This window comes from Citrus sinensis, chromosome 4, assembly GCF_022201045.2.
Source record: "Citrus sinensis cultivar Valencia sweet orange chromosome 4, DVS_A1.0, whole genome shotgun sequence".
Lineage (NCBI taxonomy): Eukaryota > Viridiplantae > Streptophyta > Magnoliopsida > Sapindales > Rutaceae > Citrus > Citrus sinensis.
Genome location: NC_068559.1, coordinates 4,808,180 through 4,822,892, shown reverse-complemented (window position 1 = coordinate 4,822,892; position 14,713 = coordinate 4,808,180). Strand labels below are relative to the sequence as shown.

General features: G+C 35.3%; 2 protein-coding genes across 2 annotated transcripts; both read right to left on the bottom strand.

The window, feature by feature from the left end:
• Positions 1–1,054: 1,054 nt before the first annotated feature.
• LOC102607566 (adenosine kinase 2) lies at positions 1,055–5,122 on the bottom strand. Its single transcript, XM_006485584.4, has 12 exons — positions 4,862–5,122; positions 4,443–4,496; positions 4,125–4,171; positions 3,953–3,984; positions 3,770–3,871; positions 3,625–3,692; positions 2,982–3,058; positions 2,780–2,877; positions 2,626–2,696; positions 2,487–2,553; positions 2,212–2,395; positions 1,055–1,407 (listed from the first exon to the last, which is right to left on the bottom strand). Exons 1-12 carry the CDS (start codon positions 4,942–4,944, stop codon positions 1,265–1,267), a joined length of 1,026 nt encoding a protein of 341 aa, XP_006485647.1. The 5' UTR covers positions 4,945–5,122; the 3' UTR covers positions 1,055–1,264.
• A 3,403-nt stretch (positions 5,123–8,525) lies between these two features.
• LOC102607860 (phenylalanine ammonia-lyase) lies at positions 8,526–12,649 on the bottom strand. The gene is made up of 2 exons (XM_006485585.4): positions 12,057–12,649; positions 8,526–10,510 (listed from the first exon to the last, which is right to left on the bottom strand). Exons 1-2 carry the CDS (start codon positions 12,467–12,469, stop codon positions 8,755–8,757), a joined length of 2,169 nt encoding a protein of 722 aa, XP_006485648.1. The 5' UTR covers positions 12,470–12,649; the 3' UTR covers positions 8,526–8,754.
• Positions 12,650–14,713: the final 2,064 nt, after the last annotated feature.

Genomic DNA, 14,713 nt, shown 5'->3' with positions numbered 1-14,713 from the left:
TAAGTAAATATTTTACATATCGAACCTTCTTCTTCCTCCTCTTCTTCTTCTTATTATTATGAATTGTTCATTAGTTCTCTTAGACAGTTCCGTTTCAAATGACTATTATAGAAGAATTATCCGGACAAGACCATAAATGATAAAAAGTAAATAATTATTCTAACATTTATCAGACTACGATAATGATAATGTTTGCAAAATCAACCATATACAAATTTTATATCCTAAGCATATACAACCACGTAATATCACTATCTTATGTGGATCTCATCTAATTAAGATAGTAAAATTTCATGTTGAAAAATAAAAATTTTAGGGTTCAAACCTTGCTCACATGGGTATGGGTGAGGAAAGAATTGGGTTGCCAATGACCTATATTCATCTCTCTTTGTCTAAGGGGTGCTGGGGTTTTTTCATTGTTCTTTTTTACGTAGCAATTACATGTAAGCCGTCGCATCTGGTTAGTCATTAATGTGGTAACTACGATCAAGATGTGGAACTGAAATGCTGGGATAACAATTGGGATCACTAGTATCACGCTTTACATAAATTCAGTCGAGCCGTCAATGCATGCTTCCATTTTTTAACCTCATTCTATTTTTATTTCTTTCATTTCATTATATGCTCAGCTAGGCAAGCATCACGTAACCCGGCAACTAGTGTTACCAAGGGTTTTAATTGGCAATTTCGAATTTGCTTTAAGTTCAAAGAAGTGAAAAACAATTTTAAAAAAAACATATATCTAATTCATCCGATACTATCCTTAATTTTTTGATGATCACTTCACATAATCGAAATTGTATCTGGGGAAATGAGATGAGATTTATCTCCATATGTGGCCTAGCATAGTAGCCAAATTCTGATTGAAAGAAAATTAACCCCCAAAAAAAAAGGGGGGAAGGACAAAATAAGAATAACAGAAAAATTATCAGGAACCACACCTGGTTTGACATTTTAGGTATTTAAATGGAAAATCCATTCCCTCTGTAAGTAAATGTCACGTATTCTTATCCACATGGTGGACAGAGTACACAAACAAATTCAACATTTAAGGTATTTAAATGGAAAATCCATTCCCTCTGTAAGTAAATGTCATGTATTCTTATCCACATGGTGGACAGAGTATCACAAACAAATTCAACATTGAAATAACTCCTTGATTAAATAATACAGGCCCCTTAATCAAGTTTGAAAAATGAAGAAACAGCGGAAGAAAACTGACAATAGCAGAGGCCGCAAGAGATTCTTGCAATGAGGAATCAGCCTAATTGAATTCAGGTTTTGGGGGGTAAGTGCAGCCTGACCTTTGGATTACAACATTTGCCGCATAGCAACCAGCTCTCACACAATCTTCCACTGGCTTCTCTTGAACCAACTGTGACAAAAATCCTCCGACAAATGCATCCCCTGACACAAAAGTTAAAAGAGTTATCATGAATAGTTGGCATAAGGACAAGGTGATGACTAATTCCAACAATGTTTCTAATATCCTTGATTTTGTCATTCTGATATGCCTAATAAATCCCAGAATAAGATACTGATAGCTTCATTTACTGGATATTATTGGAACTGAGACTATTAATTCTTGTAATAATTTGCACCACAACTATTGCATCTCCCTGTCAAATTTTTCCCCCCACTTTTCCCCACTTGGTCGGATTGTTGCGTGGAAGAGAATGGGGGGAGGGTGAAACTTAGCAGATTTAAAAGTCGAATAAACTGAACCATGGATTTCACAATAGCACATGAAATAAATCATGTACTCCATGATATATGTTCCTACACTTGTTTTACGGCTGTAGAGCTTAGAAATTATCCAAATTAATGAGAAGAAATCAAAAGAATAACAAAGCATATTATGCTACACCCAATAAACTTAATATGTAAGCCTTGTCAAACTCGCTAAGGATGCCTCCATCTGTCAATAATAACTACCAAATATTTAAATTAATTATCCGTACAATTGATTTGCAAAAGGCCTTATTCTCACAATCAATACATTCTTATATGACTTTCAAGAAAAGAAATAAAATAATTCTTTTACAAACTCATGCAAGTATCGCCTTTATGGTGGGATGAAGGATGCAAAAAGAACACAGGAACTATAACATTATGAATTCAAATGCAAGGATGCATTTGGCAGAGCCATTTTGTGAATTGCTATGATAAAAGGCTTGAAGTCCATAAAAGGTCATTATTTGAGATATATACCTGCTCCATTAGTATCAACCAATTTTTCCTTGGGTAGCAAGATCACAGGGAATAATTTCACCTTCCCATCTTCAGCAACCACAACAGGGTCAGCACCTTGGGTGATAACAGTGATCCTCTTGTGTGTTCCTGATGCCTTGGGCCACTGAGAAATCTTCAGAGCAATCTCCTCGACATTGTCAGTCTGACAATAAAAACATCACCTATAAGTTCCAGCTGGGGTGGAAAAAATTGAGTTTTGAGATTGAACAAACCAAACACTACGATAGTTTTACCTCCCAGCCATGAACCTTTGCGAAGGTCCTAGCTTCAGTCTCGTTTCCAAACACATAGTCCATGTACCTGTACACAAAAAGCACATGAGGGACGTCCTAGTAAATAACATTACAAGCAAAGGTTCATCATGAAGCTTACGGTAATGCTTTCTCCTGTGGTTCCCTGAAGAACTCGCAGATAAATGGAGCAGAAAGGTTCATCATGAAGACCTGCAAATGTATGACAAGGATTCTAAAGCACTTGAAAAGAAAAAATTGTAACAATTAAAAATATATAATTATATCAGTTTTACTTTGTTCTTAGCAGCAGCGTGTTCAGCAACCATTTGAATGGACTCAGGAGACACGGTAAGGAAAAACCCAGCAATGTAGTAATATTTTGCCTTTTCAACTGCTCAGATCAGAATTTATTCAAGGTGAATTCTAATCTAAACGGTATAATAGAGAAGAACTGCTCAAGAGTTGAATATTGTAGCAACAAAACAATGCACATACCTATTGACCATATTTCAGGTCTCTTCAAGTGCTCAGATTTGTAACAATTTGCAGCTGACAAGTTGGCCACAAGTGACCTGTCCAAACATTTGTAGCAATACTCTTAGCAAAGCAAATTGCAGCCGTTATCAGTTGAGAACAAATTAAAGACAACATACAGAAGGGAGATATATATATATTTTTCCCTCATGGTATGTAATGGCAAACCCCAATTATGCTTTTAAAAACAATATCACCTCTGTTATAGATTCAAGTCAGAAAACAATCGCGCTGATAGAACCTTGCACCTATTTACTACTTTTATAATAACTAGTATGCAAGTTTGGTTTTAACAGAGAGCTTTCCATGGCATGCTTTTGTGAACTGGGACATAAAGAAATTATATTAAAGAGCTAGAGAATATGATCAGTGCACATGTATTAGACCATCTTCTCAAAAGAGCTAATAAACTTCGTACTCTTGATAGAATGTCAGGAGAAGTAAAATAAAAAATGCAAGGGGCAATAGGGATTTCTATGAATTCAAAAAGGAGAATACCATATGGTAACATAGTGTGAAGGGGAAAAAAAAAAAGAAATAATATAAAGCAAACAAACTTCCCTCAAACTCAAAAAGCAAAAGTTTCGGAGCAGGCAGAACTTACCTCTCACCACCAACAACACAAACAGCACATGTCCCTGTTGGTGCAGATTCATCCTCGTAGTATTTTACCTAATTACATATCATCATTAAACTTCGAAGACAAAATGAAAAGCCTCAACATTGGGGAAAAATGTAGAGAAACCTACATTGACACCAGCAGCTGTTGAGTTTTTCTTCATCTCCTCTCCAAACTTATCCTTTCCAATGCAGCCGATGTAACTAGTAGCACCAGGAATTTGGAGCATCCACTGCAGGAGCCCCAAAACTGATGAGTTCTTGATCATAGAAGTTTAGCTAAAACAAAAGACACTCTAATGTGCAAAACAAACCTGGGCAACTTTGATTGAATTTTGTGTAGCACCTGAAAGTAACAATAAAGCAAATCACATCAGTTGAAATAAGCAGTAAATAACAAAAACCTGAACCGTGTTATGCTTCGAAGGCAGAGCATTATATGAGATGGCATCATTAAAGAAAAAATCAAAGAAGTCTCCACATTACCCCCAGCAATATACTCCACATTTTCTTTGGAAGCTAATTCATCATACCTTCAAAAACCAATCCGAATTAAATCAGTTCACCACATAACAGTATGCAATCAGAAAGATTAAAAAATGTGCCACCATCTAATGAGTAAATTTATGTCTCAAACGATATTCAAATAATAAGCAGTCCAACTAGTTAAAAGAAAATGTCAATCCCAATTGACCACATGAGGTCATTCTATTTGAAAGGACATCTTCTTGATGCCATAGCATCCTGATCTATTTAAACTAAACTGCCAAAATGGATTATCCAAAGACAGGAAAAACAACTCACATGGGCAAGTGCTTGTCTTCAGCAAGAATAGCATTGTTCGACTTGATGTCATATCTGTTAACGAACCATATTAACTTCAAATGTCAAATGATAAATCCAAGAGTAGAACACTAACTACATTTGCAAAATAAAACAATAAAACCATCACTTAACCAAAACGAATCACAAAATTCCACAAAGAAGGCAGTCACATAATACAAACTATTACATTCAAAAAAAAAAAAATTCCCTAAGCAGCACCAGATCCATTGTATTAAAAAAACCCGCTAACCAAATCATCAGATCCCAAAATTAAGAACAACCCACTATCTAAAATAACAAAACCAAGCAGACGAAACTCTTAAGCAAATAACAAATGCTCAAAATTTTTCATCAGCACAGAAGACAAAACTACAAATGAATGAAATGGGCAAGCTTACTTTTTCAAGAACTCTTCGTCGACAACCGCTGAAATGTCAAGAAGTGGGTTTCCCATGCCCAACAGGATCCCTTCGTACGCCATTGATGCAAAAGATTTTACAAAGAGATCAACTAACAAGCTCAGTTCAATGGCTAGATCTCACTTGGTGCAAGAGGAATTCACTTCGTCGGGTTGGTGGGATATTTGTAGTGACTGGTAGAAGGGCATATGTTGGTCAAATGTCTCTGCCTTCACCCACTTCCCCAACTCAGCTCGGGCTAATTTTTAAAAGCCTCCCTTGAGGTTTGAGGCTGTTGCAAGTAAGATGGCGAAAATTATTTTATTTGTTAAAAGCCCCTTACGTTTTTGCTCCATTTACTTGTTGTTTGGGTGGTTGGGGGTATTATTGACATTCCGTAATATTGCCAAACACTTTGCAAATCTCAGTGCCTTGAATGACTTGTCATTTCGATTTATGCTGCATGAGGTTATTTCAAACCGTTGAATCCAATTTAAATGAATCCAACGGTTATGATTGTAATATTTATTAAAATAAAGAAATTATGAAGTAAAAATTAGAAAAACAAGGGAATCGTTTGTAAAGATAACATGTACCCCTTACTGCTATTCTAAATTCCTAATTTTTTGGTCATTATAGATTCTGGAGCAAGAAAGATAAAAATGAAAGAAGAAGATGATAAGGTCCTTTACGGCTCAGGCAAGAGGTAAAATTACTGCTTTAAAGAAGGAGGAAGAGACGATAATGAGCTTCTGTTAAAGCTAGGGATTTGGCTTTACCCTGACAATGAAGTCTTCAAGATCTTTACATGTTACACGCTGAAAATGCCTTTTGTCGAAACTGGATGACACTAAGTAGCTCGGTAGCCGCTTTTGATGATTTGAACTGGTGGTTTATTATTGTTTGTGGCTGGCGAGAAAAGTGATGAGATGAAATTAGATTTTTGTTGTCATAATTTTATTTTATTTTATCTTTTCTGCGATTGATTGATTTACAGTTTGATTATTGAAGTAAATTGTACAATAAAGTAATTTTCAGTTGAAAAACGATAAGAAATTTTATGTTTTGTTTGTTTTGGTTATTTAGCTTATGTTGGGTTTTATTTTGGGTTTGATTTGCGGTTGTTTTTGGATAAATATTTTGCTGATTTGCCGTTGTTTTTTAGTTAGATTTTCTAATGTTTGCTGCTGTTTTTGGGTTAAATTTTTTGCTGCTTTTGGGTAAATTTATTGTTGTTTTTCGATTAAATTTTCTATTGTTTCTGGGTAAATTTGCTGCTCTTTTTCAGTTAAATTTTCTGCTGTTTTTGGATAAATTTACTGTTGTTTTTCAGTTAAATTTTTTGTTTTTTTTTTGGTAAATTTGCTGTTGTCTTTGTGGATAGAGCTTGTCGGAAAATGATCATGATGCATTTTGAATGGATAATGATGTGGATTGGTAGTAAAAGTTGCTTGTGTTGTTCGTGCTTAGGGATGGCAAAAATCCCCACGGGGATGGGTACCCTCGGGGATTTTCCCCATTCGGGGAGGATACGGGGATAATTTTATACCCAATTTTTTTTTCGGGGAGGGGACGGGGAAAATTTTTTACCAAACTTTTTATTCGGGGAGGGGACGGGGATGAGGTGGAATCCCCATCCCCTACCCATTTCCCCATTTTAATTTTTAATTTTATTTTTATTTTTAAAATTACTAATAAATAAATAACAAAATTATAAATATTGTTAAAAATAATAAATATCAAAATAGTTGTATGTTGGGAAAGTGGTCACCCTTTGCCGGGAATTAGTTGAAGAGTATTAATTGAAGTTTTCACCAACTGTTTATTGCTTTGATTATACTGGTAGTAGTTCTTCTACTAGATCTACAGGGGATTCTTATAAGAAAGCAACCAAATGGATGACATGTTTTAATGATTATGTAAACAATGGAGATTGTGCAGTTGTTGCAGATGAATTAGATTCATATTTGGATGAGAAAGTTATATCTCGGATGGAAGATTTTAATATTTTGAGTTGGTGGAAGACAAATGCTAATAGGTATCCTACATTAGCTCGAATTGCTAGAGATATTTTGGCAATTCCAATTACAACAGTTGCTTCTGAATCAGCTTTTAACACTAGTGGTAGAGTTGTGAGCTCATACCATAACAAACTTCATCCAAGCACATTGGAGGCCTTAATGTGCTGTCAAAGTTGGTTACGAGCTTACAATAGCGGTATGAGTTTATTTTAATATGATTAATTTAAAATCGAAAATAAAAAATGTATTAGACTATTAATTATTCGGGGACCGGGGACCCTCGGGGATCCCCTGTTATTATTCGGGGAGGGGATGGGGATTCTCTCAAGCAATTTTGACGGGGACGGGGAGGGGACGGGGACATATGCAAAACATCGGGGATGGGTATGGGGAGATTGGTCCCCTCCCCTCCCCTCCCCATTGCCATCCCTATTCGTGCTGCTACTTGCTCCATTTGAGCTTCCAGAATCCATTAAGAGTAGAGGGGAAGAAGAAAGAAATGATGAGAAATACAAACATGTTTTTGTGTGCTGCTTGTGAGCTTTAAATCGATGTATCAAGCAAACGGTCATATTGCAAAACAATTATATATTTTTTTAAGTTTGTAATTTTATCTATTTTTTCTTAGGATTTTAAGAAAATATCAATAACTTAATGAGGGTATAATAGTCATTTTAGCTATTTTGAAGTTGTAAATATTTAGAAATGGCAGGGGCATAAATGTCAAAAAAATAGAGTTAAAGATTTAGGCGCCACAAAAATCTCAGCCTTGTATATTACACCGGTGCCGGTCTATAAACTATCATCATGGGTAATATTGTCTTTTTAAAATCAACCGTTAGTCAGTAGAAAATTTAACTAATGGTAGGTGTTTTTTATAAATAAAATGATTTTCGTCATTTACTTGCAACAGTCTCAAACCTCAGGGGAGGTGTTTAAAAATTACCCACTCAACTCGTTTGCTTCTTACTGGTGTTTGGGTAGGTAGAGTGTTTGTTTTACTTTTTTGCCCTTTTTGATGGGTTTAGCTGTATTTAGGGTTTTATAAAAAGTATTTTTTTTTTCCTTTCAGAAATTTGGAGTTTTTCTTTTTAATTTGTGGGAACTTTGTTTAGATAGCTGCATGATAGTGCTCGATGACTTACGAGAATGTAGTTCGGACATCTGTGCATTCTTTTCAAATGTTCAGGCCTAAAATAGATTGGATCTGTTCAGGAAAAATGATTTACTTTTTTAACTCCACAAAAATGCATTTAATTGTGAGTACCAATTCAATTAGTTTAATTATTAAAAAAAAATCTATTGTAATACTAAAACAGGTTTGGTATTCATTACTGAAATTAACGAGGGGTTTGGTGTATGCATATGTTTGTATATTATTTAACAAAAAATGCCTTTAAACGTTCTCTTGTTTCTGTCCAATAACAATTTTTATTTGAAAAAAAAAAGTCTGGCCGCCACCTTGAAATTTGTTAACTAGTATTCTAATTATCAAATTTTTTTATCATTATAATTGTAATTTTGATCGTTAATTGAACAAATAGCCATCTGTAGTCCTGTTACTGTACTTTACTCCCTTTCTAAGGGAAGTTTATAGTCATTTCTGTAGTACTATTATTGGAAAAAAAAAATGCCACTAGAAATCGACAGAAATATTTCTTCATATTTCATTAATTCAACTTGAACTGAAATAACAAAAGATCTTGTTATCAACATTACATTTGTTGTTGTCCCAACTTTTCCAAATACAGAAAAACCAAAAAAGCAATTGAATTGACTGTTTCAAGTTGACTACACAACATGGCAAGTAAAAGCATAAGAACAAGAAGCATAAAAAAAGACACTGTCATAAAACTGTACTTAATCAAACCATTAATTCTGGCAAATAGGAAGAGGAGCACCATTCCACTCCTTCAAGCATTCAAGCATAGGATCAATCAACTTCCCTTCACACATTGCTGCGAAAACTTTGTCGAATTCTTCACCTGGGGATCGAACCTTTTCGCCCGTCAACAAACTTGTTCCAATCTCTTCTCTCACAATTTTGTATAACGGATAGGACCTGCATTCCTTGATCCTGTTTGCAATGGCTGCATTTCCACTCTCAAGTTCAGTTCTGGCGATTTCGACCTCTTTAGGCAAAAGGGTCTTTAGTTCATCCTCAAAGGCTCCAATCTTTTGGAAGATTGAAGTGGTTGAATTCTTCTCTCTGTCTCCATTGTCCAACGCATGATCAACAAGCACCTGCCTCAGCTTCTGCATCAATGGGTAACTTGCACTGCAAGGATCATCAATGTATGCAAAGACATATTCTCTGTCCACAACTTTGATCAAGTCTTTTTCGCAGAATCTTGAAGGGTGAAGCTCTCCATTCACTCCCATGGTCAAGACTCTTTTGGCAACTTGACTCACGGTGTTCTTCACTGTGTTCTTGAGGTTCTCTTCCAGATGCCTCAAGTCAATCGCTTGGCATAGAGCAACTAAGAAAGTTGACGACATAAGCTTCAATATGTCTACTGCTTCAGCAGTTTTCCTAGAAGAAATGAGGCCTAAAGAGTTCACATCTTGGTTGTGTTGCTCAGCACTTTGGACATGATTGGTGACAGGATTGGCGAGGAATTGGAGTTCAGAACAGTATGATGCCATTGCAATTTCGGCACCCTTGAATCCGTAATCCAAGCTTGGATTACGTCCCCCAGTAAGATTTGAAGGCAACCCGTTGTTGTAGAAATCATTGACAAGCTCAGAGAATTGTGCAAACAAGAGCTTGCCAATTGAAGCAATGGCTAGACGGGTGTTGTCCATGGAAACACCAATTGGGGTCCCCTGGAAATTGCCTCCATGAAGCGCCTTGTTCCTTGATACATCTATCAATGGATTGTCATTCACGGAGTTAATCTCTCTTTCAATCATTTTGGTAGCTGCCCTGATCACTTCAATCTGGGGGCCTAGCCATTGAGGCGATGTTCGAAGAGCATATCTGTCTTGCTTTGGCTTTTGAAGAGGATCGATTTCATGCAACTTTTGTGCTGCTTTAACATAAGAGCTGCCATCCAAAATGTGTTCCATAATAGCTGCAGCTTCAATTTGTCCCGGATGGTGCTTCAACTTATGCGTCAAGTGGTCCGTAAATTCAGGTTTCCCATTCATCACTTCCGCAAAAATTGCAGATAAAACTTCAGACATAATGGCTAATATGTTAGCCTCAAAGAGTACCGTGGCAGCTAAACCAGAACCAACCGCTGTGCCATTCACCAGGGCAAGACCTTCCTTAGGCTGCAATTCAAAAAATCCACTAGTGACCCCAGCTAGGTTGAAGGCCTCGGTGGGGTTGAGAACTTGGCCGTTGGGCCCAACAGCCTTCGAGTTGGGCCTGCCTGTCAAAAGCCCAGCAATGTACGAGAGTGGGACCAGGTCACCCGACGCGGTGATCGTGCCACGTAGCGGCAAGCATGGGGTGATGTTATGGTTAAGGAACTTGGTAATGGTTTCCAGGATCTCAAACCTGATGCCTGAGTATCCTTGTAACAAGGTGTTGACTCTCACCAGCATTGCTGCCCTTGTTGCCGAGTGAGGCAATGTGTGGCTTGATTCAGTGCCATTGCCAAAAATTCCAGAATTCAAGAATCTGGGCAAAACAAAAATTCAGAAACTAGATTCGTAACTAATGTTATAACAAATTTTTGATTCATTTAGCAATCAAACATCGGGCCTGAAAAGTGAAAAGCCCAATAAGCTTTAGTCGATTTGGTATTTAAACTAGTAAATCCAATAAAATATTTGGTCTGATCTTAATTCTCATTAAAAATGAATCTTCTGAATTAAAAAAAAAAAAGAGTTATGTGACTTAATACTAAGTTGACCACGCCATTAATTATAACTAATATTGCTTGTAACGGTACTAAGATACCTTAAAGGATTTGATTTTCATTTTCTAATAAATAAATAAAAGTTATGACAAATTTCTAATAAATAAATATTTGTATGCATTACACATTTATTTATTCAGATATAGCATATAAGAAAAAGGTAATAATGTATCTCACATGGTAACATGCATTCAATTTTTTATTTTTTCTGGGACATTACAAGTTTCAGAATGGTGATTTTTCTGTGATTTTTTATCTGACTAATCTGACTTAAGCTTTTAAAACCCTTATCAGCTGTGACATGTTTGTAACACATGTGATTACTGATTACCACGTGGAATGGACATCTAGTAATATGATTGAGATCCGAAATTATTGATAAAGATAATAACAAAACACCCTTAAAACTGTCGTATCAAAAGATATTTTGTTAGGCTTTTTTTTTTTTTTAATTTTAGTTTTGTACACAATTGCTGATCATTCCTATGATTAACAACTAATTACTAGAGTTAATGTATATGATTTTTTTTTTTTGGAAGGGATGGATAAAGTTTAAATCAATTTTCTTTTTTTAACCATTATTTTCTTATAATTCAAAGCCAACTTGAGATGAACCAACCACGGAGGCGAATAATATATTAAATATTCCTTTTTGTCAATTTCCCAACTTTAATTTACCAAATTATGTCTTTTTTCTCCCAATCTGGGGCAACATGAAAGCTTTAGTTGGGTATGTCCCATATCGGCAAAATTCAAAACCCTCTCTTAACAAAAATAAAATTATAAGTAATTAATAATTAGACAAAGATATTTCTGATTTTCAACTGTTCCAAATAAGTGGTGGAGAATAAAATATATAAAGTTAAAAGACATGGCCGTGGCACCTTCAATGAAATTATATATTATATATATGGGCCCTTGCAATTATTATTCATACTTTCAGTATACAGCTTTTACGGGAAATTTCAAAGAAAATGATCTTGTCCAAAACATTTTCGTATAATAATACTTTTATATCAAAATGTTAAAGAAAAATATTTTTTTGTTGTTATTATTATTATTATTATTCGACGTCCAACAGTTGGGTTGGTTTGCCAGCTCTATAACTATTAAATGCTAGATGGGTACAAAGGCTATGCACCTCCAAACACATCAACTTTTCACCAAATTATGAATTAACGGTTAACTTAAGAACCGCCTAACAATACACAAATATAAAATTAACCAAAGTTAATTAATTAATATATATATATATATAATGATAAAATTATCTATTAAGTAAAGGTAGACAAATTAAGTACGTACCTAATGAGCTCCTTTTGCAAAGCACCACCTTGCTTGGTTCGCCGGTGAGAAGTTGCACCAAAGCCAGTGGTGACACCATAGCTATCAGTCCCTTTCATCATGCTGTCCATCACCCAATCGCTGCTGGCCTTGACGCCGGCGCGGGCGGCCTCCGCTAGCTCCACCTTGACTCCAGAGTCGTGGGCCGCGATAGCAGTCACTTGGCCTATGGTCAAGGACTCGCCGCCCAGCTTCACCACCGGCCTCCTGTACTCGTCAACCATCCGTTTCACTTCATCAAGGTGACTCCCTTTCAATGAGTCCGCTGCCACGGTCCAGTTCAAAGGGTCAGTACCTGTGCACAACCCCAATGACGAAGTACCACCATTCCTATCATTGTTGATGCCATTGCATGTTTCATGTGACAACTCCATTTTCTTTTTTTTCCTTGTTGTTTTTGAGTTAAAAGAAGTAAATGTACTGATGGGTGGGAGAGAAAATGGGTGGGAAAATCTTTTGTGGGGGCAATTATATATTTATTGCATGTAAACGTGAATCTGTGACGATGATGAAAGGGAAATTTTCAAGCCAAGTGAAAATTCCTGAGTTTGGAGACCTAAAACGGGGGCTTTAAATAGAGTTGGGGGGGTTGCAACATTGAGTGTTTGGTGGGGTTGGCCGACGGGTTAGTTGAAAGAAACACGCGGCCGTTGGATTTTCATGGTTTTAGATGGTTAAGATCTCGCCACATGGAAGCAAGGTGATTGGTGGCATGGACTTTTTTGGGGTTGGTGAGGGGGCACGAAAGCACAACGTCACCACCCCCCCCAATCCAATTTATATCTATACCTCATATTCACCAAGCCCCAAAATTGGTTCCAAAATGAATACTTTTAAGTATCCATTTAAGCAATTGCATGGTCATTTACTTCACTCGTTTTTTGACTGCTGGGTTTGGAAATTGCAACATCAAATGAGTGAGGTGTTTCGATGAAATGGCTTAGTTATAATTGATTTATATTTAAAAATCAAGGTCCCTCTTTTCACACCAATGGACACTCTATACCATTATGCACGTTACAAATTATTGTGTATTATTTCGATATTCTAGTAGAAGTAAATTCATTGAATTTCATTTATAGAGAGGATAAGCATTTATTGTATGATAAGGAAAAAAATCTCATATATGTCGAGTAGTGTAAGAAATGGCCATTTTATGGGCATGGATACCCATTTCATTGTTAAATTTAGAAAAAGAATTAATGTCTCCAATGGCAGCATCACTCAATTTTTATCTGTTTGGCATATTACGAGTTACAACATCCACAATTTTTCAATTATAAGCAATGATCATTTACTTAATTTGCTTTTGGTTTAAATTTTACCACATGAAGTAAGGGGGTGTGTGTTTTTTTTTATAAATTGCTACAATTTAGAAATATACTATAATTTGATATCAATCTATTAAGAATCTACATATATAAATTTATAACACAGCCCAAAATTCTATCGAGACTAGCGCGGACTCCCATTAAGTGAGGTGTTCGGATGAAATGGTTTAGGTGTAATTGGTTTATATTGAAAAGTTAAGCTCCCTTTTATTGCAAATGGGTTAAATTTTGTCACTCTTATGCAATTAAACAATAAACACGCTGTAAGAGTCTTTATATAATAGACAGCGTATTGTTTAGTATATATTTATGTAGAGGTCCTCTTAAGGGTTTAATCGAGTGATTTTCAAATAATTGTATTTGGTTTAATTGGACTAGCCAACTGACCACCTGAATTCGAATCCTAAAAAAGATATGAGATTAAAAATAGAAATGATTAGTTTTTTTCTGCTCTTTTACTTTTTTTTTTATTAAAAAAAAAAGTCTTATAGAAGTAAATTCGTTGAAGTTCATTTGCTGAGAGAATAAGCATTAGTTGTGTTATAAGGTAACTTTCCCAAATAAAAAATAAAAAATTATAACATAAGGTAATATATCTCGAATCAAGTAGAGATGTCTAGTAGTATCGTGGTCAAAATTCATTAAAGAAGCACATCCATGTTTTAGAAATGTCAAATAATAAAGACACACCATATGCGAAAAAACTGAAATTCTAAAGTACATTTAAAACAAAAAGAACTTTGCACGATCATTCGGCACTAGCTTTCATTGGCTTGAATTTTTCCTTCTTCTTTTTTTTTTTTTTAATAATTTGATTGAAAGATTTAATATATACTTTCTAATAATTGTGAAATCTAAAACAAGATTTAAAGTATGCACCAAATCATGAGTTTCAGATAAATTGTGTTTGATTATTTGTGGCAACGAAGTTTTAGTTAATAATTTGAATCTAAAGTTGAGCTTGAGCTTTCTTACATTTTCGTAGTCTTCTATGACGCGTATAATTATAGGAATATAAGACTACGATTTAATTACTTATATATATATTCTTATCTAATAACTACTAACTACATGTATTTTTTTTTAATTATTTTTTACATGGCGTCTCCGTATCAGATGGTTGAATTGTTTGAGATTTATTCGTAAAATAAACTTTCCTACTTTACACATCTTAAGAGAAGGGAATTGAGTGGCTGATAGTCTTGATAATTTAAGATTAAATCTTAATACTTATAATTGATGGGACGATTCTCGTGTTTCAAATGAGTGTTTTTGCATTCTTTCTTC

Excerpts from the sequence above, each read along its gene's own strand:
- LOC102607566 (XM_006485584.4), bottom strand. The coding sequence starts at position 4,944 with ATGGCGTACGAAGGGATCCTGTTGGGCATGGGAAACCCACTTCTTGAC. Across the intron at positions 4,497-4,861 it reads GACGAAGAGTTCTTGAAAAA|ATATGACATCAAGTCGAACA; the intron begins GTAAGCTTGCCC and ends GTTCGTTAACAG. Across the intron at positions 4,172-4,442 it reads GAAGACAAGCACTTGCCCAT|GTATGATGAATTAGCTTCCA; the intron begins GTGAGTTGTTTT and ends TGGTTTTTGAAG.
- LOC102607860 (XM_006485585.4), bottom strand. The coding sequence starts at position 12,469 with ATGGAGTTGTCACATGAAACATGCAATGGCATCAACAATGATAGGAAT. Across the intron at positions 10,511-12,056 it reads TTGCAAAAGGAGCTCATTAG|ATTCTTGAATTCTGGAATTT; the intron begins GTACGTACTTAA and ends TGTTTTGCCCAG.